The sequence below is a fragment of the Cervus elaphus genome, chromosome 10 (genome assembly GCF_910594005.1).
Source record: "Cervus elaphus chromosome 10, mCerEla1.1, whole genome shotgun sequence".
NCBI classification, from domain to species: Eukaryota; Metazoa; Chordata; class Mammalia; order Artiodactyla; family Cervidae; genus Cervus; species Cervus elaphus.
In genome coordinates, this window is record NC_057824.1 from 49,209,257 (window position 1) to 49,235,384 (window position 26,128).

At 50.6% G+C, this 26,128-nt stretch overlaps 2 protein-coding genes and 1 long non-coding RNA gene across 3 annotated transcripts; 1 reads left to right on the plus strand and 2 right to left on the minus strand.

Moving 5' to 3' along the window:
- Positions 1-416: 416 nt before the first annotated feature.
- AP1S1 (adaptor related protein complex 1 subunit sigma 1) lies at positions 417-7,043 on the minus strand. Its single transcript, XM_043915080.1, has 5 exons — positions 6,923-7,043; positions 4,862-5,040; positions 3,933-4,041; positions 2,509-2,646; positions 417-1,208 (listed from the first exon to the last, which is right to left on the minus strand). The coding sequence occupies exons 1-5, from the start codon at positions 6,923-6,925 to the stop codon at positions 1,161-1,163; spliced, it is 477 nt and encodes a 158-aa protein (XP_043771015.1). The 5' UTR covers positions 6,926-7,043; the 3' UTR covers positions 417-1,160.
- On the plus strand, positions 6,435-12,906 carry LOC122701784. The gene is made up of 3 exons (XR_006343123.1): positions 6,435-6,793; positions 9,352-9,633; positions 12,361-12,906. It is a non-coding gene; the product is annotated as an uncharacterized LOC122701784 (long non-coding RNA).
- A 4,851-nt stretch (positions 12,907-17,757) lies between these two features.
- On the minus strand, positions 17,758-25,891 carry SERPINE1 (serpin family E member 1). The gene is made up of 9 exons (XM_043915081.1): positions 25,736-25,891; positions 24,842-25,113; positions 23,954-24,187; positions 23,215-23,409; positions 22,392-22,590; positions 21,157-21,257; positions 20,945-21,031; positions 19,746-19,829; positions 17,758-19,405 (listed from the first exon to the last, which is right to left on the minus strand). Exons 2-9 carry the CDS (start codon positions 25,110-25,112, stop codon positions 19,368-19,370), a joined length of 1,209 nt encoding a protein of 402 aa, XP_043771016.1. The 5' UTR covers position 25,113; positions 25,736-25,891; the 3' UTR covers positions 17,758-19,367.
- Positions 25,892-26,128: the final 237 nt, after the last annotated feature.

The window sequence follows — 26,128 nt, forward strand, 5'->3', positions numbered from 1 at the left end:
TTCTAAGCATATACATGCATGCTTAGTCGTGTCCGATTCTTTTACAAACCTGTGGACTGTAGCCTGCCAAGACCCTCTGTCCATGGGATTTCCCAGGCCAGAATCCTGGAGTGGGTAGCCATTCCCTTCTCCAGGGGATCTTCCTGACTCAGGGATTGAACCTGAGTCTCCTGCATTGGCAGGCGGATTCTTTACCACTGAGCCACCAGGGAAGCCCTGCATAGGACATACTTATCCTAAAAAATCACTATTCATTATTATAAGAAATTGAGCTGGGTGTCCTCTTTTGTTTTTTGACCCTAAATGGGGCAATCCTAGTTCCAGGGAAGAGTGGAATGGAATGGGCAGGGTTCAGTTTCTGTCCTCACTGATCCCAGCAGCCCTGCCTACCTTCACAGAGCCTAAGCAAGCCAAAGTCCAGAAATGCTTTTCCTTTTATTTCAGAGAGAAGGAAAAAGAATCAGACACTTTCCCCACCCACCCCCTTAGCTCCTGCCTCACCCAGAATTGAAGAAGAGTGAAGGAGGGACAGGGCCCAATCTTCTGTAAAGCCTGCCCTCCCCCCAGCCCTCCCTTCCCTCAAAATAGCAAGGTTAGAAAAAAATTAACTATGTTGTTCCTCCCCGGGCACTGGACAGAGGCCCCACTGCAGCCAAGAAGGAAGGGGAGGGGCAGATGAGGGAAAAGGACTTCCCTCTGGAGACAGAGAAGTCCCCCTCCCAGGCAGAGAGGCCGCCCGCCCCCGCCCCCGGCTGGCTGCGGAGAGGGCTGGAGGTAGGTTATGGGGCAGGGAGAAGAGAAGAGCCCTGAAAACCTTTTCCCTTTAACCTGACATATTTATATATTTACAGTTATAAGGGTGGGGGGAAGTTTGGGGTGACACTGGTTCTTCAAAGGCAGGGAATGAAAGCCAAATAGCACCCCCGACTTGGTCACCTTTTCCTGCCTCCTAGCTCCTTAAAACCTTCAGTGGGAAAAGGGGAAACAGGAGGTAGGGGGTGGAGGGAGGGAATGTTTGAGGGTCCTGAGCCCACAGCTCACTGCAGAAAAAGGTGAGGCAGCAGAGCAGGCGCAGCTGGGTCCCACCAAGAGGAAAAGGGCCACCGACGCCCCACCTCTGCACCAGATCCCCACATCTCCACTCGGCCCCGGGGCGGGGGCTATGCCAGACCCATCTCCTCCAGCACACTGCGTGGCGACTCATCCTCCTAAGGCAGAGACAGACAGAGGGTGATGGGGAGACACCAGGAGAGACAGGGTGAGGGTGAGGGGCGCGGGGAGGGCAGCAATCACAAGGGCAGACCGGGGTGGGGGGGAACACAGAGAGACACGGGGGAGAGGGGAGAGAGAAGCCCAAGTAAGCCCAAGGCTGGAATGGCTGGCGACCCTTCAGGGGAGCACCCCAGCCTCCTGAGACCACCCTGTAGAGCCAACCGAGGCCACCAGGCTGAGTCCACCACCACCCAGAGAACCCAAAGCCAGGAGCTTGGTGAGCAGGGGCCTTGACCTTACTCGCTGAAGGGAAGGGAGGAAAATGGGGGCTGGGAGGGCTGGGAAACCTGCTTTCCCAGGGCTGGAGGTGGCAGATGGTTGGGTGGGACCTTTTTTTTTTTTCCTCCAGAGTCAGGGGAGGCGGTAAGAAGTTGGCATCGGGTCCCCGAGGAAAGGTGGACCAGACTGCAGAGAGATGAGTCATAAGGGTCTGAGCAGAGCACTAGTGACAGGGTGGGTGTGTGAGTGCCAGGGCACGTGTGGTGTGTGTGTGTGTGTGTGTGTGTGTGTGAGTGTGAGAGAGAGAGAAAGAGATGAGGGGAGCTGGACCAGTGAGGTGGCAAGTTAGATTCTACCCTTTCTCCTGCTGCATGGATGAGCCCCCCCCTCTTCTCCCCCTCCTCAGAGCCAGCTCAGGCCGGCTTGCTCATCACTGCAGGTTCCGGTGACTCATCTCCTTGCACCAAGGCTCAGCAGTGGCACAGCAGAGAGGGGGCAGGCAGTAATGGGGTGAGGGCGGGGGTGTCGCATAAAAGAGAGAATCAACAACCAGGTGCCCTCAACCCCACCCCCCAAATCCCCAGGGCAAAATTCTGCTTCTCAGCAGCAGAGGCTTTGAGTATGTGTGTCCCTTACAAAAAGGGAAAACCCTACGGAAGAAAAAGAATGACCTATTGTGTGCCCCTTCCCCAATTCTCCAGGCAACCCTAAAGACCAAGAGAAGCATGGGGCAAAGGTGATCTGGCTGGGATGAGACACTCTGGGTCTCGGGAGAAGGACGGGGGAATTGGTCCAGGCAGGCTGTCTGCCACCCCCACTACCTCCTACCCTGAGCAGTCAGGGCTTGAGGGCCAGCTGGCCAGCCTGGCAGCGTGGGGGCCAGACGCCACAGGGAGGGGGGCCATTTCGGTAGCGGCGGGAAGCGGGCAGCTGGGGTCCGCAGGCAAGGGGTCCAGGGTAGGGAGGGCGCCCTCGGCCACGGTCCTCTTCCTCCTCCTCACTGTCCCGGACCCGTACCTCCTGCAGTAGGTCCGCCTGCTCGATGGCCTTCAGCACACTCTTCTTGGAGGTGTCCTGGACGTCTCCCCCCATCAGAAACTCATCCAAGATGAAGTAAGCCTTCTCAAAGTTGAAGATGATGTCCAGCTCACAAACCTGGGGGTGGGGGGAGGAGGCAGAGGTGAGGGTCAAGGTGCATGCTCCCCCATCACCTGCACCCCAGCCTCCCCAGCTCTTTCCCCACCTTGGCTCCGTGGCCTTCATGACCACTCCTCTCCACCTTGGGTTCTCGCCCCAGGTCTATGTCCTCCCAAACCCTAGGCTTTCGTCCTGGGTTCAGCTTTTCCTTCTCCTTCTCTTGCGTCTCCCTCTGTGATCGTGAGATATTAGTTGCTCAAGTCTACCCTTGACCCTGACTCCTGTTGCCTTCTCTCCTAAATCTATGGCACAAATCCTACCAGAGGTCGGGTCAGCTTCCCTGCACATCCCCACCCCACCCCCTGTACCCCCAGGCGCTGTGACAGAGCAGGGAACTCAGAGACTCTGGATCACCGAATAAATGACTTCAGTTCTAGGCCGCACTCTGACACTAACCAGCTAACTCTTACTTTAGTCACTAAGTCATGTCCGACTCTTTTGTGACCCCATATACTGTAGCCTGCCAGGCTCCTCTGTCCATGCGATTTCCCAGGCAAGAATACTGGAGTGGGTTGCCATTTCCTTCTCCAGGGGATCTTTCCAAGCCAGGGATCGAACCCACGTCTCTTGCATTGGCAGGCGAATTCTTATCACTGAGCCAGGAAAGCCTAGAAGGAAACCAGCTAACTCTACATGCCATTTAACTTCTCTGAGTCTGTTTTCTCTTCCAAAAATGGAGACACCAACACCTACTCATGGAATGAGGAACAAACAGGAGAACCTGAAAGCTCTTTGTAAACTGTTAAGTAAAACACAAATCATGGAGTTATTACTATTCCCCATCTAAAATATGACCTCACTGCCAGTGCCCAGACTGTAGCTCAGATCAGTTCATTCAGAATCTCTGGGGGTGATACCCAGGCATCGCTACTGTTTAAAAAAAAACTCTACAGAAGACTCCAAAGCAAAGTCAAGGTCAGGAACCACTGATACTATCTGAATGTGGCCTCTGACCTTGTGTGGGAAGTTTGAGTTGAGCTCTAGATGGATTGATTAAGTGGCAGATTCTGGTTCCCACCCTTCTCCCGCGGCGGGTCGGTGCGGGGGGGGGGGGGGGGGGGGGGGGGGGGGGGCTGATTAAGAGGCATGGCTAATAGGCTTAAGGCTTAAAGAGGGAGATTAATTACTGTTCTCACTGTTCCAACTTCCCCATTCCTGAGACAGGACAGAGACTGGAAGGGTCCCAGAGTCTGGTAGAAAGAGGGGATTGCCAGGCGTGGAAACGGGTGGGTGGAGAGACTTACGCTGCCAAAGTATTTGTCCAGGAGCTCCACATATCGGTGGATCAGCTCCAGTGTGATGAGCTCATTGTCTTGGCCCTCGATGGCACAGCAGAAGTAGAGGCTGGCGTATCTGAGGACAGGGACACAGGAGGGATGGATGGCTGGGAGTGCTGCCGGGGCTGCTTCGGGACCCAGGCATTCTGTGTCCGAACCTCCCGTTTCCCCCCACTCCTGGATCTGTGTCCTTACTGGACACAGGTGGTGTAGCTCCAGGGTAAGCAAATAGTAATTCTGTGTCTCTTAGTGCCTCTCATCAACACAGGCAAAGACACAAGTTCTTTCCCTCTTGACCTCTGACCCATTCAGTTTGACTCAGCAAAAACCTGAGCCAACAAATTCACCTGCTCAGAGGAGGAACCACAAAGAGTTTGTGTGTCTGTGAGTGTGTGAATTGGCAAAGTGGCACAGGGTCTATGATTGTTCAGTGAGGCTGCAAGGGATGTGTGCAATCAGTAAGATCGGGCCTTTGGGACAGAGGGTAGGTGCATGAAATAGGCACCAGGCTTGAGCAAAACCAAAAGGGAACAAGAATCTCTTCAAGGTGATTTTGGAAAGTAAAGGATGGCTGGAGTTCATCACTGCCTTCCGGATGTCCTTAGCTCTCAGCTCTCCCAGACCTAGTTAGTTAAGTGTTAGCGACTCTGGACTATAGCTTGCCAGGCTCCTCTTGCCATGGGATTCTCTGGAGCAGATGGCTATTCCCTTCTCCCAGGGATCTTCCCAACCTAGGGATAGAACCCAGGCCTCCTGCATTGCAGGCAGATTCTTTACTGTCTGAGCCACCAGGGAAACTTTGCCAGACATACGGGACTGCCTATTTCCCAGCCAGCTGAACCCATCCCAGACCCCAGTCAGGCAGGATACAGGCAGGTCTGAAAGTGAGGAGTCACCTCTTGTAGACAACTTTGAGGTCCCTCCACTCCAGGAAGCTGCACATCTTGGGCTTGCGCGCCAGAACCACCTGCATCAGCTCGCGAACCATCTTCTTCCGCTCCTTGTCTGAGGTGGCCAGGTACCATTTCTGCAGCCGCAGCTTGCCCTGCCGGCTGAACAGGAGCATGAACCGCATCTGGGGGTGGGGGGTAGGGAGAGGAAGGAGGAGTCAGAGCCGAGGTTTAGAGCTTTGATTCTCTGAGCTTGTTTCCTCCAAAACCACACAGTCCCAAACTCCTCCCATTCAACTCTTCTCTCCTCATAGACCCTACTTTCTTCAAAACATCAGCCCTTCTCGTCAACTGGGGATTCCCATCAGCAAGTGCCTTTCCTTGGAGGGGGCGTCAGAGCTTCTGAGTCTGTTGTGTGGGTTTGAATCCTGGCTCTACTAGTTGAGAAGTTTGCCCTGGTCATTACTGCAGGTCTCTGGGCTTCAGTGCCCTCATGTGTCAGATGGAAATAATAAAAGTACCTACCTTACATAATTGTTAGGTGGAACTGACATAGGAAATAGTGCCTGGCACGAAGTAAGCACTATAACACCTTGGATGTCATTATTATTATTCCTGACTTGCTGTTTCCTAAACCTGGTTTCCAAAGGTCAGTAAAATGCTAGCACAGTGACTAGCAGCCCCTTAGTTGATGGCAAAGAGATGTCTGCTTTCTTTCCTGCTCTTTCTACCCACCACCATCCTAAAATCAGGTATTTTCTTTCCAAGAAGCTACCCCTCTGCCCCATCCTAGCCATATACCCTAGCCAATGTCCCCAACACACTACCCTCCATTCCTATGCCCAGTGGTATCCTTTATGTTAGCACAAGATACCAGGACCCCCTAGATTCCACCACCCTCCACTCTACTCAGCCATCCAGGCATACAGCCAGAGGTATTCCTTTTTTTTTTTTTTTTAGAGGTATTCCTTTTTTTTTTCCTTTTAGGGTGCCTCCCTAACATGCCCACACCTCCCCAGATACCAGGTGATCAATTTCCCTTTCAGTTCCTCAGTTTGGACCCAGCCATTCTGGGTGGCTCGCCTAGAGAATGTTCCTGGAATGAGCACAAGGAGGTGGAGCAGGAAGACATGCAGAGTTCTCGCTACACCGTGCACCCCCAGTTTCCCATTTCCAGGGGGTGGGGGCTCCAGGCCACATCCTGGAGTCATCTCCCTCCCCCTGTAGCTCTTCTCTCCGTGTATGCCCACCAGGGCTGGAGTCCTGGGTGTGTGGGACACTGCTAGCCTAGACGGCTACAGATCAGAATTCCAGAGAACTGTATTTTTTGCTCGCGGGGAAGGGGAAGCGCTGCTAGCGTGGCCGGAGGGCAAAAGAGTGGTGCAAGGGAGGCTAGGATGGGAGGGTGGGCCAGGGAGCAGGAAGACGGAAGGCCTGCGTTCCGGAAAGAGGATAGGGTAGGGGGGCGGAGAGCCAAGAGCACCGGAGCCGGGAAGCCAAAGCCTGGGTCCCAGAGAGCAAAACTCGAGCCCACCTGGCTTCCCCCACCTCATCCCCGCCTCCAGGTGGGCAGGACGACAAACCGAGGCAGGACGTCCACGCCTCGCACCCGGAACGATCCCCTCCCACACACCGGCCTCCCCGCAGGCCGCCGCTCCACTCTGGGCTGCACGTGGACGGAGGGTCTCGGAGACAGGCGACCCCCGCCGCCTCCGTCCGCCAGCAGGCCCCCGAGCCCCCGTTCCTCGCGCGAGTTCCCTGCAGCAGTGATTCGGACCCCTGAAATCGCGACCCGCGCGCTGCCCCTGGCTCCGGACGGTCCCGCCGCCCCCTAGTCACCTCCCTCTCGCCCTACAAATGCGCCCACTCCCCGCCGCTTCTCCCAAAAGCCATTTCCAGCTGCTCTTCCTTCCGAGGCCGGCTCGCCCACCCGCCCAGGTAAGTGAGGGCCTCTGAGAACTGGAAGAAGGAAAAGAGCGGCTCTCACAGAGGGCAGCCCCCAAGGACCCCTGCAGGTGCAGCCCACGCCCCTCGGTCCCCCCTCCCCTCCCGCTTCGCACAGCCTACCATCCTGCAGCCTCCGGCCCTGCGCGTCCCTCTTCGGCCACCGTAGGCGCCAGTTCCACTCCCTTTCTTACCCTTTCGCCTCCTTCCCTCCCTCTCGCTTGAAGCCACGCCCCGTCCGCCAGGGCGCCGGGAACCAATGCGCTGCGTACTGCGCAGGCGCCGACGCCGCGGGGCGCGCGGGCGGGGCCGGAGGCGGCGAAGCGGTGGCCATGGCAACCAGGTCCTTGACTTCAGCTTTGAGTAGCCCTGTCGTCATGGAAACAAGGCTGTCTGGTGGGCTGGTTGGAAGATGGGGGAGGAGGACAATGAGGTCCTCGCGCTTTGGAACCTAGGGGGGAAAAGGCGGGAAAAGGGGTGAGAGGTGGATAAGATGACCCCTGGAGTTTGTGAGGAAGTAGGGTGATTTAATGGAAGGGGTGAGGGCGATTGAGAGGGAGCAGGGTGGAAACTATCTGTGGAGAAGGAGGAATGATGAGGAAGGCAAAGACAAAGGGTGGTGGTGGGGCAGGTATGAGAAAAGTATGGAGCTCAAAATAGATATCTACTGAGAACCTGCTGGATGCAACAACACTCGAAGTAAGAGAAAGGTGTAGGTAATGAGGAAGACGAGAAATAAAAAGAGAAGAGGAGAAGCTGATAGAAAAGTGATGTAAGGAAGAGGATGAGAAACATGATTAAGAAGAAAGAAAGAGGAAGAAATAAAGAAAATCTTGAAAAGTTAGCATGGGTGAAAGCTAAAAGGGACAGTGTAACCCAGACACGAGTGTAAAGATGAGATGGAGGTAAATTGCAATACATGTTTTTTGACAGGATTTGCAAGTGTGAGTGTCCACATGCTAAAGGACTTTGCATATACATGGATAAGAGGAAATCTTAAATTTCGTCATGCCAAAGCTTAATGGTATATTTCTAGACAATTGTTGGTAACTGATGATGAAGTGACTTAGCAGCAGCAGCAATGATGCTATTATTTTTGAGTAGCACTTGAAGCAATTGTTGGTAAGGCCCTACCTGTCTCCACTTTGTGTTCTTTTCTTCTTACTCTTTTTTTATGGAGGTCATATGCTTTAGTTGCAAGATGGTGGGCTTAATTCACCTGTGATGCAATCTGGTCTCTGACCCTTACCTGATGTACAGTCTCGGGTGGGTCATTTAAACCTCCATTTCCTCATTTAAAAAATGAAGATAGCAATACCAACCTTGCAAGTCTGATTTGAGGCTGGATAGAAAGTATCTGAAACATTGTCAACAGTTGATATTGTAATATCAGTAGTAATTACTGATAACAGTAGTAATTACTACTATTTGCTTTTCCCAACTTCTTTCTTCTAGTACTTTTTCTTCATCCTTTCTTTTTCATGTCCTTTTCTCCTCTGCCTATGACATAGGCTTGCCAATGACATAGATGTTGGCTGAACTATCTTGGTGTTATTTTTTTAGGTCAGAAATAATATCAATAAGGTAAGTTGTTAAAGTTAGAAAGGGTACTTTGTTACAGAGTGAAAAGAAGGAATGACAGTGTGTAAGAAGGACAGAAGGCAAAATAATAGAATGTGCTCATAGGGGAGAGGAGAAGGTTGTTTATAAAGAAGTAATGAGCAGTGAGGCAAAGAAGAGATCTAGGCAACAGCCCGAGGAAGTGCAGAAGATCCAGAGATGTAAGCTCCTACACTCCTTGAAAAGATGGCATTTTCTAGAATTCCTTATCTCAACATGCTGTGCCTAGCTGCAGAGAAGATAAGATTCATGAGAGAATTGTTAGAAATATGGGTTTTGCTCATATAAAATCATAGATCTAAGTGGTTTAAACTAGCTAGAAGATGGACTATGTTTCTTCATTGTTAGTGAATGATATACATAGATAGTCTATGAGTTAGAGACTCCAATAAACTTGTATCTGCAAGTGAGTTTGGATTTGATGCAGTGGGAAGTTGGAAGTCATTATGATTGTCCAAGCTGGTGAATAACTTGGTGAAAACATTTTCAGAAGGTTAATCTTATAGTAATATGGGGATGATTTGAAAGAACAAATGGAAGGCTGCAAGATCATCTGGGACAGGAGTCCCCAACCTCCAGGAGCTAATGCCTGATGATTTAAGGTGGAGCTGATGTAATAATAATTGAAATAAAGTGCACAGTAATTATAATGTGCATGAATCATCCCAAAACCACCCCTAGGCATGCATGGAAAAATTATCTTCCATGAAACTGGCCCCTGGTGCCCAAAATATTGGGGACCACCAGTTAGAAGGCAGTTTTGGGAATCTAGACACAAAGATGAAATGAAAAGTGAAAGTCACTTAGTCATGTCTTACTCTTTGGGACCCCATGGCCTATACAGTCCATGGAATTCTCCAGGCCAGAATACTTTCCTTTCTCCAGGGGACCTTCCCATTCCAGGGTTTGAGCCCAGGTCTCCCACATTGCAGGTGGATTCTTTACCAGCTGAGCCACAAGAGAATCCCAAGAATACTGGAGTAGGTAGCCTATCCCTTCTCCAGCGGATCTTCCCAACCCAGGAATTGAGAACCGGGATCTCCTTTACCAACTGAGCTATGAGGGAAGCCCATGGAGTTCGACAAATTGGAGAGATACCTGTAATGGGCCAATCAATTGAAGCTGCGAACTCATCTAAGTAGAGAAGGAAGAAGAATCAAAGATGAGCCTGAAGGATTAGTGATGCCATTTGTATAAATGGAAAAATAGAAGAGGTGAGATTCTCCTTCATAGGTACCATTGGTCTTTGTATTGTTATCTGGCAAAGCCCATGCTGACACCTCCCTGAGCCTTCCCTCATCTGGTTGTAGAAGTAGTTCTTGCAGTGGGTGGAAGGGGGGTCCATATGGCCCCCGAAGCCTTTCATTTCTGAGTCTGTGATCTGTCTTTCTCCCTCTTCTGATGATGCTCCCTGCAACCATTTTTGGCTCATTCTTTAAGTAGTCATTGTTCTCTGATGTCATTTGGAGTCATCTCTGAGGTTTTTTTTTTTAACTTCTTTTTTTAACTAAGCAACTGAGACCTTATCATATGCTGTTCATAAGAGTCCTGAATACTTTGTGTGGTAGATGTTTGCCATTATTTCTCACTTCCCTGGCTCTAAACCCCCTTCCAAGGGTTTGGGAATCCTCACATTATGATGCCAGGGGGAAATAGCACAACCTTGCAGTGTAGCATTTGAATTTGCTTTTTGTGCCCATAGCATGAGCCTGTCTGCTGGACTCGGCCAATCCATGCACCCACCTGGACTTTGATCCAGGAGGGAATGAGGTGGGGATGGGGTAATGAGGACAGGTAAGGGTCCTGAATCCTTTGACTTCTGAATTCAAAGTATTGAATTTGAATTCTGAAGGGTCCTGAATACCTCTGAATTCTGGCAGAGGGTCAGAGGACAAAACCTAGGGTGCAGGTAGAGTGGCACCAACGGCAGCGTCCTGTGCTAGTGAGGGGTACCATGTAGGCATCCCATGATTTGTGATTTGGGCCACTGTCTCTAGCATGAGACCTTCTGCTGGTTCTCTGACCCTCCTGACAATTCCTTGAGCTCCCCAGTTTCCTTTTGTGTTTCATTTAGCCAGAGTTGCTTTCAATCCCCGGTAACTCGGGACTCTGGTAAACTTGGTGATCAGGTTGTATCATCCGTTGACCACACATGTGAGTTGGCCCCACCTGTTCAGCTGGTTCGGAAGCACCTCGTGGGATGATGTCTTACTCATCTTTTATTTTTTTATAGCACCTATCACAGTGCTGGTTGGTTGACTTCAGTTATGATTGGTGTGCATGTTACCTAATCTAGATCTTTTTTTAAATTTTAATTTATTCATTTACTTTTGTCTACGCTGGAGCTTTCTCTGGTTGCGGTGCCCACTGCGATGGCTTCCCTTGTTGCGGCCCTCAGGCTTCAGTAGCTGTGGCTCAGGGACTCTAGAGCTGGTGCTCACTAGTTGTGCACAGGCTGTTGTCCGCAGCACATGGGATCTTCCCAGATGAGGGATCTAACCTGAGTCGCCTGCCTTGGCAGGAGGTGAACTCTTCACTACCGGACCACTAGGGAAGTCCTAGATATTTAAATCTTACTTCTCACCCCAAATATGCTAAATTCTAATTTCAAAATAGTAGTACCTATATAGTATCTATTATTCCTGCTAGAGGACAAGCTGTCTTCATTTTCTTTTTCTTGTAAAAATGGTTATTTGGCTGCACCAGGTCTTTGTTATGGCAGGCAGTATTGTTAGTTGCGGGCAGGTGAGACCTAGTTCCTTAACCAGAGGTGGAACCTCGGCTCCTCTCCATGCGTTAGGAGCGTGGGGTCTTAGCCACTGGGCCACCAGGCCTTCTTTTTCTGTTGCTCCTGTGTTGAGCACAGTGCCTGGCATGCAGCAGGTGCCACTGTTTGTTGAATAAATGTACTGGATTCCCCCACTCGAAAGTTCCATTGTCATCTCAAACTTCCTTTGCCACAAATGAGTACCTTCCTTCTCCCTTCCCCTGAAACCATCCCATCTCTTGGTTTCCCAGCTACCTTTTTCTTAGTTTTCAGACTCTAAGCCTTGGACATGAAGGGTAACAAAAAGTATGGCTGTTCAAGGGATAAAGATCAGACTGCTTGGTTGGACTAAGAGAAGGTGTAAGAAAAAAGGGGAGTCGACTGGCTCGGTTATCAGAGGAGGGAGGCAGCCATCTGAAAACCACCCTGGTGACTTGGGGCTTCATTCTCAGATGACTTGAACCTGCCTTGCTGTTATTTATTTTTCTTTGTGATTTTGTTCACATTGTTTTCTGGAATGCCCTGTCATTCTCTCCCAACAAACCCAAATCCCTCTTATTCATCCTATAAGTCTGAACCAAGAAGCCAGTCCTGATGACCCTTTACACTCTAGTCTCGTCTAGTGACTATTTCTGCAGTGTTCCTTTCAACCATTTTTGCAGTGACTTCCCAGGTGGCACAGTTGAAAGAAGCCACCTGCCAATGCAGGAGATGCAAGAGACGCAGCTTCCATCCCTGGATTGGGAAGATCCCTCAGAGTAGGAAATGGCAACTTGCTCCAGTATTCTTGCCTGAAAAATTCCACGGACAGAGGTTATAGTCCATGGGGTTGCAAAGAATCGGACACGACTAACTGAGTGACTGAGCACGCAGTATACCCACATCATTTCAGCTTTTTGGTGTCTCTTCTCTGTAGAGGCAGGCAGACCTTATTTTATTATGCTTTGTTTTATTGTGCTTCACAGATCCTGAGTTGTTTTTTTTTTTTTAACAAGTTGAAGGTTCATAGCAACCCCACATTGAACAAGCCTCTTAACACTATTTTTCCAACAATATTTGCTCACTTCGCATCTCTGTGTCACATTTTCGTAATCCTTGTGATATTTTAAACTTCTAAATTACTATGATCTTTGTTATGGTGACCTGCGATTGGTGACCTTTGATATAACTATAGATGCAGTGGAAAAAGCAGGAGGACTAGAAGAGGAGCCTGAAGATGTGACTGAATTGCTATAATCTCATGATAAAACTAATGGATGAAGAGTCTTTTATTCCAGGTGAGCAAAGAAAGTAGTTTCTTGAGATAGAATTTACTCCTGGTGCTGTTGCCGAGAAGAAGGCTGAAGTGACAAGGAAGGAGTGACAGTATTACGTAATCTTAGTTGACAAAGCTATGGCAAGGTTAGAGGGCATTGCCTCTCATTTTGAAAGAAGTTCTGCTATAAGGAAAGTGCTATCAAACGGCATTGCATGCTACGGAGAAACTGTGAAAGGAAGAGTCAATCAATGCAGTCGATCATTGTTGTCCTATTTTAAGAAATTGTCACAGCCGTTGCAGCCTTTAGCAGCCACCACCCTGATTAGTTAGCAGTCATCAACATCAAGGCAAGACCTTCCACCAGCAAAGAGATTAAAATTATGATGGCTAGTATTTCTTAGCAATAAAGTATTTATAAAGTCCGTACATGTTTCTTATTTATTTATTTTGCAGTAGAATTGGTATGCAACATTATATTAGTTTCAAGTGTACAACATAATAATTCGATATTTGTACACACTAGAAAGTGACCCCCACAATAATCTAGTTAATGCCCCGCCACCATAAAATTGACGCCCTTAAATCTTTTTCCCCTCCAAATTCCTTCCCCTCTCATAAACAGATAATCTATTCTGTGTATCTGTGAGTGTTGTTTTGTTTTCTTTCCTTTCACTTATTCTCGGTTTTGTTTTTGAGATTACACAAACAAGGAAGCCATATAGTGTAGTCTTTCTCTGACTTACCTTACTTAGCAGAAAACCCTCAGCTTCCTGGGATCCGTGTTGTCACAGACAGCAAGATGTCCTTTATTATGTAAAGTCCATACATTTTTTAAGACATAATGTTATTGCACACCTACTAGGCTTCAGCACAGTATAAATATAACTTTTACATGCACTGGGAAACTGGAAAAATCTGTGTGACTTGCTTTATTTCAAGATTCTGGAACCAAAGGTGTGTATCTCCAAGGTATGCCTGTACTTGATAATAAGAAACATCACTTTATGCTCAGTTTTAAAAGTGCTTCGCACACAGAAAAGTGCTTCATCGCCCCCAGTATACAGACACGTTTAAAGAAAAACGTGTTAAATTTATTGGAGTTCAAACTTGGCAAGATGATGGTGGACGCCACAGTTGCTTTGCTTCAGAAACTTTGCACTGGAGTCAAAGCGACCTCTGGTGGCCAGGGGACAGAAGGCTGCATTCAGGATGCTGGTGTCCCAGCTGGAAGGACACAGGTGTGCAGGCGGGATGCCCTAGTGACGACACAGAAGGGCAGCACCCTTGACCCTGGCTGCGTTTGAGCCCTCCTGTGTGTTCAGGGTGACCTGGGTTAAACGATGTCCCGGAGAGGGCGGTACAGTGTCATGCCTGGGAGCCTGGGGCGAGTGATTCAACTTCTGTGTCTCTGCAGAAGTGCCTGCTACGGTTAGCACAAGGAAACTCACTTGAAGAACCGCCTTTAAAAAATGATTTGGAAAACAGATGGTGTCTCCTTGACGAGTTTCCCTCTGATAGAGTCATTTTACTATTGAGGGATTTTTAGAATCCATAGTCCTTGCCCATACGAGGGCAGACAAAATTTCCACTGGGTGAGATGAACAGGAAATTGGCAGTTACAATGGAGGCAGGGCAAATCTAGTGGGGTTTTCATCCCTAGAAATAGAGGAAGGGTGGCTTGGAAAAGCTACGGAGGGGGCCCAGGTGAAGCCGAGGAGGGCTGGCTTTGCACTCTGAGGCTGCATGCCTGTCTTTGTCCTCAAAATATCCTAGAAGAGCAAAAGGGGCTGTTAACTGGGGCACTTCCTGGAGCGAACTCCCTCGGTGGTGAAGAGGTCCTTTCTGAAGGACTCTTTTCTTCTGAGCCTTCTCAGCGGGTACGGACAGTGTTTGAACTACATCCTGCGGAATCAAGGCTACAATGTGTCCTGCTTTTGGAAGCAGCATCTTGTGCAGAAAAAGGAAGCTCTTGCGGTTTCTAAGCAGATCTGTTTCAGATGGGTAACTCCTCAACAACTAGCCCAGCACCTGATATCGGTCATCTTTTCAGGGTATAAGGAGGACAAAAGATAAATCTGGATCCTGGTGCCCTGAATTCTTGGACTTTTGCTTTCATGAGCGCAGCTACCCGCTGTGAGCCCAAAGCAGGATCTGTCTAGGAGGCAGGAAGTAGGAGGGATGCTTTGGCACCAGCTGAAGTTTTGGGCTTAGGTCTCATTATAGAAGTATCTTGTTAACAAAATGACGCCACGTCTAGGCTTTGTGCCTGTGGTCTAAGCCAGCTCGGAAGAGGCCAAGTAACCTCTATGGCCTTTTCTCCCGGCTAGTTCTGCAGTCATATCTCAGCCCTGCCAGACTTGTCAATTGCATGGTGAGAATAGGAAAGGAAAGATGGAGAAGTCACTGAGGTTAAAAGAGAGCGTCTCTCATCCAAAACTGAGAGTAGGGACTTCCCTGGCAGTCCAACTGGTTAAGAATCTGCCTTCCAGTGCAGGGGGTGGGGGTTCGATCCTTGGTCGGGGAACTAAGATCCTATATACCATGGGGCTACTGAGCCAGCCCACTCCAGAGCCCATGCGCCACAACTAAGGAGATGCCTGCATGCCGCAAGGAAAAATTCCATGTGCCACAACTAAGACCTGTGCATGTGTGCTAAATCGCTTCAGTCCTGTCCGACTCTTTGTGATCCCAAGGACTATAACTCACCGGGCTCCTCTGTCCATGGGATTCTCCAGGCAAGAATACCGGAGTGGGTTGTCATGCCCTCCTCCAGGGGAGTCTTCCTGACCCAGGGGTCGAAACCACATCTCTTTTGTCTCCCGCATTGGCAGATGGTTTCTTTTACCACTAGCGCCACCTGGGAAGTCCCAACTAAGACCCAATGCAGCCAAGTAAATGACAAAATAATTTTTAAGGGCTTCCCTGGTGGCCCAGTGGTTACGACTCTGCCTTGCAGTGCAGGGGACACTGGTTCAGTCCCTGGCCCGGGAAGATCCCACATGCCTTGGGGCGACTAAGCCCATGTGCCACAGCTACTAAAGTCTGAGTGCCTAGAGCCTGTGCTATGCAAGTAGAGAGTAGCCCCCACTTGCCACAACTAGAGAAGGCCCAAGCACAGCAATGAAGACCCAGCATAGCCAGAAATAATGAATTTATTAATAACATAAATTTTAATTAAAAATAAGAATAAAGCTGAGAGTAGGTTTGGGGAGCTACTCATCCTTGGCCTCTTTCTTCTGGGTCTTGCCCTGATTCCCACTGGATTTTTAAGAAAAGAAGACTTCCCCTCCAGGCTCGATTGCACTGTGGGGCCCCTCTCACTGCAACAGCCTCATGGGGGACAGGACAGCCTGAAATGTAAAGAGAGGAATCCACAAGGAAGAGATGTGGTTGCCACATCTCCTCGGAACATCCTAGTACATTGTGTTAGAGGCACCCAAGGATGCCCCTAGACTGACCCTTGGGAGGGAAACAGGAATGGGAAGGCTAGCGAGAAAGCCTTAGTACGTACTGAATGGTTGAGGAGGGAGGCAATGAATGAAGACACTTTCTGGATTTACTCCCCAAAACATTATAATCAAAGTTTGCTCCAAGGAAGGCTAACATAATCTTAGGGAAAATTATAATGTGAAGCTTCTTTTAGTTCAAGGTCTGAAGTCTTAGTCTTATCTTTTTTTCTTTTTTTTTTAAATTTGGCTGCGCTGGGTCTTGGTTGCGGCACGCAGGATCTTTTTACTTTCGGCAGGCAAACTTAGCTGTGGCTCGTGGGATCTAGTTCCCCGACCAGGGATTGAACCCAGACCCCTCACGTTGGGAGCTCGGAGTCTTAGCCACTGGACCACCAGAAAAGTCCTAAAGTCTGTCTTTATTCATGGCAGTGCGCTTATTTAGGAAAGTTGTGAAGGCATTTTTAAGCTTCAGAAAAGGTAAGATTCGTACCATGCAAAATGGTCACTTTAAATTGTTTTGTATACCATTTAAAGATGTTTGTGTGACCAGAATCACACACTTGTGGGATTGAGAGCTTCTTAAAACACTTAATCCCATTGCTAGGAAGTTATCTTATGGATATAGGAGCACACATGCACCGGGATAAAGGTACAAGGATGTCCATCTCCGCATTGTTGGTAACAACAATGATGTATTTTTTAAGCCAGGAAACAAAATGTCAATCAACAATCCACTTCTACTCTTTCAAACTGTTCAAATGTCTTAGTATGAGCAGGAATTCCTTATCATTAAAAAAAAAAATCACCTCCTCTACCCTGACTGCTGAATGATGCCCACCAGCAGGTCATCTTGCCTGTCCTTGAACACTTCCAGTGATGGAAAGCTCACTACCGCTTAACTATCAGACAATGTTTTGACCAACAGCCCCCAGACAAGAATGGGTTCCTATTAAGACATGATCCAAGTTTCCAGGGGGGCTGGGTCTATCAGTCCCGTCTTTAGGGCTCTGGAGCCGGAGAGCATACGATTGTGACAGCTAGTTCTTGGTATTTTTTCGATTTAAAAATTCTTGTGGAATATACAAAAGGAAAATAATTGGGGGAAGAAGGTCCCCTGGCAAGAGCCTTCAAGATAGTGGAAGAAGACAATGAAGGCCTGTTCAGGATAACATTTTAAGGAGGATATTAACAATCTATGTAACAAAAGAGCCTTCTTTCAAAGAACCTGATATGGGCAGTGGGGAGGACAACATACACACCCCAAATTAAAGAGCGTACATGCATGCAAGCACTGTTACACACCAGGAAAAAGGAAGGTGAGTACTTGCCAAGTAGACAGCGATGATGTTGACTGGATCCACTGGGAATCCACAATGGAGGAAATGGATTTAGTTTGTGTTTTGAGAAATGGGGAGTGGGGTAGGTGTGGGGAGGATGGAACATTTGGTGGGGAAGGAAATGAACAGAGTGGGAAGCGACAGGGACAGTGAAAAGGGGTGTCCGGGTGGGTGGCAGGTGTCTGGGGAACCCTCTTTCCTTTTTTTTGCCCATGCCAGGCTGCCATGTGGGATCTTCCCCAACCAGGGATGGAACCCATGCCCCCTGCAGTGGAAGCACAGAGTCTTAACCACTGGACCACCAAGGAAGTCCCTCTTTTCTTTTCGAGGATGATGCCTAAAGGGGGAATTTCATCCTACACAGTGTCCCCGGGTTCTTCTTGTGGGCCCCGGCGGCCAGCCCTGCGAATTCGCCCAGGACACGTTGGTGTGCCTTGCCCATTGCCGGTGTGTGTTTCTTCAGGTCTGTGAACTGATGGGGTCTGGATTTTGTGCTGTGGGAAACAAGGAAAGTCAAGGCCAAGGACTATTTTGGAATATTCTTTTTATTTACTTATTATTTTTTTTAAAAAACATTTTTTTTTACTTGCTTCTATATCAAAAGTGAAAAAGCAATTTCAAGAGCCATGGACCCCACAAGTGGGGGTACTGAGTGTGGCTGTCACTGTCCAGTGCATCATGAAAAAAGAAAAAAAAAAACCAACATACGCACAAAGAAGGAAGATTCTTCACTGAAGGGCACAGCAGGATGATTAGGGTTGTATTAGGTTACATTCATTCGACATCTATGTGCAATTCTTCAATCAGTCGGTCCTCTCTCTGTACCCCCTCAGCTAGCTGGCTTTCAGAAAGATTATCTGCCGGAGGTAATTGAGCCCGAGCAGGCTGTCTCTTTCTCTCTCTCTCACGTGTCCACCGCTCACAGACAGCAGCCGGAAATGACACATTGGAGTGAGTCACCAGCGCGGCTGTGAGTCACCCTGTAATTGGGGAAAGTTCTGTCCTGCTAGGTCGTGGAGCCCCTTGCACTCCTGCGCCTAAATATATTGGAAAATTTTGAAACCACTCCATCTCCCTTCACCCGCCACATCCTTTCGCTCTCTGAAAGTGAGCCGAAGTTGGATGGTCCCGCCAGGGACGTGGCTCCATCGGGTGGAAAATCCGGGAAAGGAGAGGCGCGGGGGCATTGGGCCACCACCAGGTGGCAGTGTGAGCGCCGGGAGGCTTGCCACCTGGGCGAGGGGAGGGACACTCAAGAGGCCTCCCCTGAGATGCAGTGACACAGACCCCCGGAGGGAACACGGTGAACACGTTAAACAACGTGCCTTCTCAGTAGACCTTTCTCTCTCCCAAGCGCACAAGGACAAGGATGCGATAAATATTCGGGCACACCCCTGGCATCTCCCCCTCCCCACCAGGAGACGGGAACCAAGACCAGGCACACACCTCGTCTCTCTCCTTCTGTTTCTGCAACATAAAGTGTGTGTGAAGCAGAAACCTGCTTCTCTGAGTAAACAAGTCACCTACACTCCAAAATAATATATGCACACGGTTTCCTGGGGAGGGAGCAGCCAGGCCTGCGTGGGTCTCGAACCTCGGAGCTGGGGGAGGATGGAACTTGGCATGAAAGGGTGTTTCTCGTCTTGGCCTTCTCGGGCCTGCTGCCCGCCTTCTCAGCAGTGGCAGACAGTGCAAGAGTGACGGCAACGTGACCGGAACACACAATTCTAGCGAGCACACAAACGCTCCTTCATGTAAGCCTTGTGGTGCCATCCTACCAGGGCCTTGGTGGGATCCGAGACCCAAGACCCGAACAGGCAGAGCGATGGGCAGAAGCAGCTGGGCCAGCAGTCCTGGGAGTCCTGCAGTCCAGTTGGGAGGCCGGCTGGGTGTTACGCCTCCCAGTCTCTCCCAGGGTCTCCATTGGAGGGTTTAACTCAAAGGTCCTCTTTGCCCCTCCTGAGAGAGCCCAAAGTTAGGCCTAAGAGGCAGATTCGAAAGAATTTACCATAGAAAAAAATAAATAAACATCTTCTCTTTTTCCAGAAAAATGAATTAATAAAAATTCTTTGCTCTGGACTTTCTTCCTCTTGGACATCTCCAGTTCTGTCCCAGATGAGGGCTGCCTTCCCCACGGTCAGGGTTCCATCACTTGGCCCATGAACAGGACGGTTCCTGAGGATGGAAGCATCACAGGAGATGAGAAGTGGGGGGAGGCGGGGGACAGCTCACCCAGCTGGGTGTTTATGGACGAACTGAGATAATGGGGACATGAATGAGTGTTCAGAGGCCCAGCTGCTCTAGTGACTAAGCTGGGACTGAGGGACAGACAAGCACCCTGTCTGGAGAGAGAGCACTGCCCTCCAAGAAGTGGAAGGGGAACACAGCCGTGATTCATTGCCTGGAGTCCTCTTGGGGGAAGTGGGGGCGTCTACACCTGCCTGGATGGTACCTGAGTCCAGGAGAATGGGGAGGGGGGCTGAGAGTGGCGGGGTCTCTCGGGTCCCCGGCTTACCTGTGGGGTTGTGCCGCACCACGAAGAGGAAGGGTCTGTCCATGATGATCTCCTCGGGGGCCATTCGGGCTGAGACTATAAGGGCTGGAAGAGACAGGACAGCATCTTAGAACAGAGGGACGTGGGTGCTGGCGCCTGGATCGGTCACAAGTGATTCAGTGACACCAGCGCTGGGGAGTGGGTGGTTTGGGAGGCTTTGTTGTTTCCTGGCGCGTGTGTGCTCAGTCATATCTGACTCTTTGTGACCCCATGGGCTGTAGCCCACCGGGCTTCTGTTTTGATGGGATTTTCCAGGCAAGAATACTGGAATGGTTGCTATTTTCTACTCCAGGGGATCTTCCCAATCCAGGGATCAAACTTGCATCTCCTGCATTGGCAGGCAGATTCTTTACCATTGTGCCACCTGGGAAGCCAAATAATCATAGCAGGGACTTCCCTGGTGGCATAGTGCATAAGACTCTGCCCGCCAATGCAGGGGACATGGGTTTGATCCCTGGTCCAGGAGCATTCCACAAGCCGCAGAGCAACTGAACTCATGTGCCACTACTGAGCCCATAATGTGAACCCTAAACGTGTCAAGGTGTCCTCTAAGGCAGTTGGGTAGAGATCTAGCAGCTACTCGCTTGAGTAGTGAAAGTGATAGCAGCTACTCGCTTGAGTAGTGAAAGTGAAAGTCACTCAGTCGTGTCCAACTCTTTGTGACCCCGTGGACTATACAGTCCATGGAATTCACCAGGCCAGAATACTGGAGTGGGTAGCCTTTCCCTTCTCCAGGGGATCTTCCCAACTCAGGGATTGAATCCAGGTCTCCTGCATTGCAGGCAGATTCTTAACCATCTGAACCACAAGGGAAGCCCACTCACTCGAAGTCAGGTTTGTCTAAACTCTTTCAAGGCACGTCGGAAGCAAGCACCTTTAAGTCGACTGACCGCTCTGAGAGCAAGCCAGGACCTCCCATTCAGGGGGACTTCAGAGCCAGTGGGGAGGGAAAGGGATCCCGGGGAAAGCAGGCCCATTTTCCAGTGGGATCAGGTAATGCTCTCCACACAGGAAGCCCTGTTCTTCCCGGGGAGGCCTGGTAGATAGACCAGGGCAGTGGGGTCTTCCTGGTGAACCCTGGGTGTGGGTACTACTAGATCATGGCCCCTCGTGGAAGCCTGGGGCTGAGACTCACCAGGCCTCACCTGAGCCTGACTCACCTGTGGAGGAGGACGCCAGCGTGCCGCTCTCATTCACCTCGATCTTCACTTTCTGCAGCGCCTGCGACACGTACAGAGACTCTTGATCTGAAATGGAGGCGGACCCCAGAGTGCATTAGCCTTGGTCCTCGGGGTGGGGAGAGGAAGCACCTCTGTCCTCCGGGAGACCCCACTGTCCACCAGGGGAAGAAAAGGAAAGGGAAACCTCTAACCTGAAAGACTGGAGAAGTCCGCCTGGCTTGACCTAAACATGTCAGTCATTCCCAAGTTCTCCAGCGGCCTCCTGAGGTCAATTTCAGTCTCCAGGGAGAACCTACAGACAGCAGCAGGACACAGCTCCAGCTCAGGCCACGTCTAGCCTTACCAGGTACCCCTGCCCCGCTACACACACACGACAGGAGGGGGACTGATGTGAACACAGAAGTGGGAGGCTTGTTTTTCTTTCAAATCTGTTGGCAAGGTCTCTCTCCTTGCTGGGAAGATTCTGATACTAACGAACATTTCTTCTGCAAGCTCCCCACCCCCTCGAACCTCTGACTAATTACTTTCCTCAAATGAGGCAGTGGTTGCAGCACAATTGTGTTCAGTCTCACTGGGGTGGGAGTGGGGAAGGGCAAATTCCCCTGCAAAGGCTAGCTGAACAGAAATCTGGTCTGTAGCTTGTGTTTCTGAGAGTTGAGTCCAAAGAGGACTCCAGCAGCGAGGCTTTGGGGAGCTCGCTCCGCCTCCCACCAGGGCACAACTAATTACCTCCGTTCTTTGAGAGAGAGAGAGAGGGCGTGCTAACCAACTAAATTGTCCTCTTTCCCTAAGCCTGGCATTATGGCATCTGGAAATGTGGGGTCGGCATAGTGGGAGGCTTCCCCACGATTCTGGAATGGACCCAGCCTCAGCCTCCAGCACCCTCTTCACTTCTGCAGAAGAATTTTTAAAATCTGCTTCATGGCAAGCCAGCTAGAAGCCAGAGTTCAGGCTTGCTTCATCTGCACAAGTGATTCCTTTTGTCTCCATTGTGTGAATGTTGACTTGAAGAGATGGAGGTGGGAGTGAGGGGTATTCATAAAAGGGCGCCGACCAATGTATTCCCTGGCCCTCCCACCTCCCGTCATCTCTCCAGCTCTTCCTCTGGCTAGCTCTTGCTGGGTATTCAGGGGTTGGTGGGCGTGGCGTGGTCTCGAAAAACTCCCCCCCACTCCCCCCCACCCCCACCCCCGCTGCCCTCCACCGCCAAAGGGAAGATGAGCAGAATCTTAATCAAACCCAGGCCAGAGTGTGTCCCATCCGCACCCACGCAGCAGCTCCCTGCCCTGCAAAAGTCAGTTTTGGGAAACTCCACGTGGCTGCGGGGGGGGGGGGGGGGGAGGGTGTTATTGTGTGTGGCAACAGCAGGGAGCCAGAGGAGAGGGGAGGGAGGAGGCAGAGGGGACTAGAGCAAGGGGTGGCTTACTTGGGCAGAACCAGGAGGCGGGTCAGTCTGGTCATATTCCCTTTCCACTGGCTGATGAGCTCAGCATCCAGAATGCTGGTGAGGGCAGAGAGCGGCACCTCTTTTTCATAGGGGGCAGCAATGAACATGCTGAGAGTGTTCCCGTGGTAGGGCAATTCCAGGATGTCGTAGTAATGGCCGTCGGGGGTGGTAAACTCAGCTGGGAAAGACACCAAGATAGAGCATTGGCAATAACTCCAGCTCCTGTTGATTCTAACCCGGTGTTGGCTTTCCCATTAGTCCTCCAGGCCCCTCCATCCTCTCTGGAAACCAACTCTCCATCCTGGCTTTTGAGGCTCCCCACCCACCCACCAGCACCACCACTCCCCTGTTCATTTTTTATTTCCATTTGCCTTCTCTTCTGCCAATTCACAGTGTCTTCTGGGGGTTCTCTGTCTCTGGTTGGCCATCTTTACCTTCACACCCTTCTCCCCAATCTCCAGCTATTGATTTATTCCGATCCCAACCTCCTGAATCTCAGCCTTCACATAGCTCTTCCCCAGGAGGATTTGAGAAGCCCAGGTTATCACACCAGAACCACATGAAGATGAGAGATGGTATCAGGTGGTCAAGTGGGATCCTCAGGTAATTTCTGGATTTCAGCTTCATCTTGCACAAGATATAAGCTACTTTCTGCTGCTCCGATAATCCCCGTGTCTCCTACTTGGGAAGTCTTTGTCGCAGCTGGGGTGTGTTCTAGGGTTTCTCCTCCCTTGGAGGGGACCACCCCAGGGATGAGGATCAGTCACTATGGGACTTGAGGAAGGGAGAGTCTTGCACTTACTGTAGTTGAACTTGTTGGTCTGAGCCATCATGGGCACAGAGACGGTGCTGCCGTCGGACTTGTGGAAGAGGCGGTGGTGGGTGTTCGACTCTGGGAAGGGCATCTTCCACTGGCCGTTGAAGTAGAGGGCGTTCACCAGGACCAGGCGTGTCAGCTGGTCCACAGCCCCTTCACCAAGTAAGTCGCTGATCATGCCTATGGGAAATCGAGGTGATCAGGAGGCTGGATATTGTTTTAATCCTTGTAGATGGTTCCCTTGAGCTCCCAGTCATCAAATGGATGTGTGTCAGAAGGGATCCCATCAGAAGACGGACTGGGTAAGATTTAGTGAACCCAGTCTAGCTGCTTTCAATCCGTTCCATCTTCCTAAGTGTCTCAGAAAGCCTTCCCCGGCTCACCACACTGTCTTGGTCCTGAGATCCTGTCTAGGATCAGACCTGGAAATGTAAGTTTCCCCTTTCTTTGTTCCCTAAGCTGTAATCTTGAAGGACTGTGTTTTCCCCCTGCCATGGGTTATTACTGTGCTTATAACATCTCATAGTACTTTTTAGGGATGCCTTTAGAGGTAGTTCAGAGGGCAAGTCTATTTATGGAAAAAACAAGATGCTTTGATTCTTAAAGCACTTTACCGTCTGTCTACAGAGCAGAAGGTGCTGGAAGGGAAGGGTCAGGACCCTTGAGACTTGAATCCCAATCTCTGCAGGCCCTTGGGACTGGCCTCTTTTCTCTACCTGCTTACCTTTTGTGTGTCTTTTCACCCAGTCATTGATGATGAACCTGGCTCTCTCCACTTCAGAGAAGTCAACCTGCTTGACCGTGGTACGGAACAGCCTGAAGAAGTTGGGCATGAAACCATGGATCAATTCTAGGTCCCGCTGCACGAAGATGGCATCGGCCGTGCTGATCTCATCCTTGTTCCATGGCCCCATGAGCTCCTTGTACAGTCGGTGGAGGGCAGGGGCCATGCCCTTCTCTGGGCCAAAACAGGGAGGAAAAGACACATTAAGCTCCCCTTGAACCCAGGGCTCCCAGCAGGGCCAACTTCCCCCAAACCTGTCCACATGGACAGGACTCTTCTGCTCCCCCAAGGGTCTCTGAAGGGAGATTTCATTCCAAATCTTAATCTCTCCTACACCTCCCTCTTTTCCTCAAAAATCACAGGTCCTAACCCTTGCTTTGGCTTAGCATATTTTTATCTGTTTTTAAAGTTATAAACCCTAACCGTCTTCTTTTAATAACAATAATAGTTATGCTAGGTAGGCCTTTGACATGCATCATTTTGGAGTTAATCCTTACAACAGCCCCATGGGGTAGATACTCTGATTGTCCCCAATTTGCAGGTGAGAAAACTGAGGTTCCGAGGGGTTAAGATCACAAAGTGCAGGAGTGGTGAGGCAGGGCCATCTCACACCAGATCCGCTGGCTCATACGCCTTGTGACCAGCCAAGAGCCAAAGGACACAGGATGTGGTGGGAAGAAGATGCAGCGGTCCATCCCTGTGGCTGGCGGGACAGGAGTTGGCCCACTAAGCCGGGGTCAGCCCTCCCTCTTCTTCTGGTCAGTTACACCCCTGTCCTGGGAGGGCTCCCTGAGTGCCCGCCTGCCCCTCTGCCCCGTCGTCTCTCACCTTCAATCTTGAATTGCATCGCCTCTTGGATCTGCCGTCGGGTTTCTCCTCCTGTGGTCAGCTGCAGCATGGCCAGGACTGAGGCCACCCCATAGGGTGAGAAAACCACGTTGCGGTCCTTGGAGGCCTGCACCACCTGCTGAAACACCTTCACTCCAAAGTCTGTGGCCAGGCTGGCCGCCGGAGACTGGTGCTGGTAGGAGGCAGACCCTTCACCAAAGGTGAGGGCCAGGCCCAGGGCGAGGCAGGCAGAGACCAGAGACATCCGCATCCTGGAATCAGTGGGAAAAGACTGGATGAAGTGGATAGTTCTGAAAGGACAGAGAGGGAGGAGGGGCGATGGCAGCCCAGCCACGGCCAGGCTCCTGTGTTTGCCGCTGGCATGTGATACGTGAACAAGCGGGCAAGATAGAAACCGCGGTGGGTTTAGATCCTGAGCCTTTTCCCCTTCTGTCTCAGCCCTGGCGAATCTTGAGCCCGGTGGCATCTCCCTTCCCTTCCAGGAGGCTGAAATGCTAAATTACAATAACATCTGTGATTTTCACAGTGCTTCCTAATTCTTTTCTAATGCCTTCAACAATCGTTGTTTTATTCAAGTTAGCAGGCGTGAAAACCCCCTTTCCTGAGCTGGGAAGGTAGGAATGTCTTCCATGGAGAGGGTCCTAGAGAGACGAGGCCCTTGCTTCTGGGTGGTGGGATTGTTGGGGCATCCTGACCATCTTCCCCGCTCCCGTGTGATCACCGCTGTAACGGGGGTCAACTCAGGGCTGCAGGTCTCCGGGTCGGGGGAAGAAAGAGGAACACTGGGGACCACGGACAGAAGGGACTCTGCAGATGGGAGCTCTCTGCCTTAGCCGGAGGTACGGAGCTGGAGAGGGTTGTCTTTGCTCTTACCTGAATTTCTCAAAGTGCCTTGGGATGGGCGGTTTGTTCCTGCTGCCGCTGCGAGTGTTGGCGCTGGTAGCCCTGCCTCGGCTGGAGAGGGGGTGTGGCTCTCTGGACGGTGCTCTTGGCCCTTCACCCAGTCGCAGCTCTGCTCCAGTGCAGGCTGCTGCCTCCCTTTATAGCAGATGTGGGCCGGAAGTTGATTAACTCATGGTTCGGCCCCGCCCACTTTTTGGCTGGGGAAGTCTGTCTGAACCGCGGGGAGCCCCCCGAAGGCCCCCTCAGCGCCTCCCTCTGTGGGACTTGCTGAGGCATCCGTGTGTGTACGTGAGAGAGAGAGAGAGGGCTCTGGAACAATTGAGCCAACCCTGGTTGCCCTGGGCCCCAGGGCCGCCCTTGATC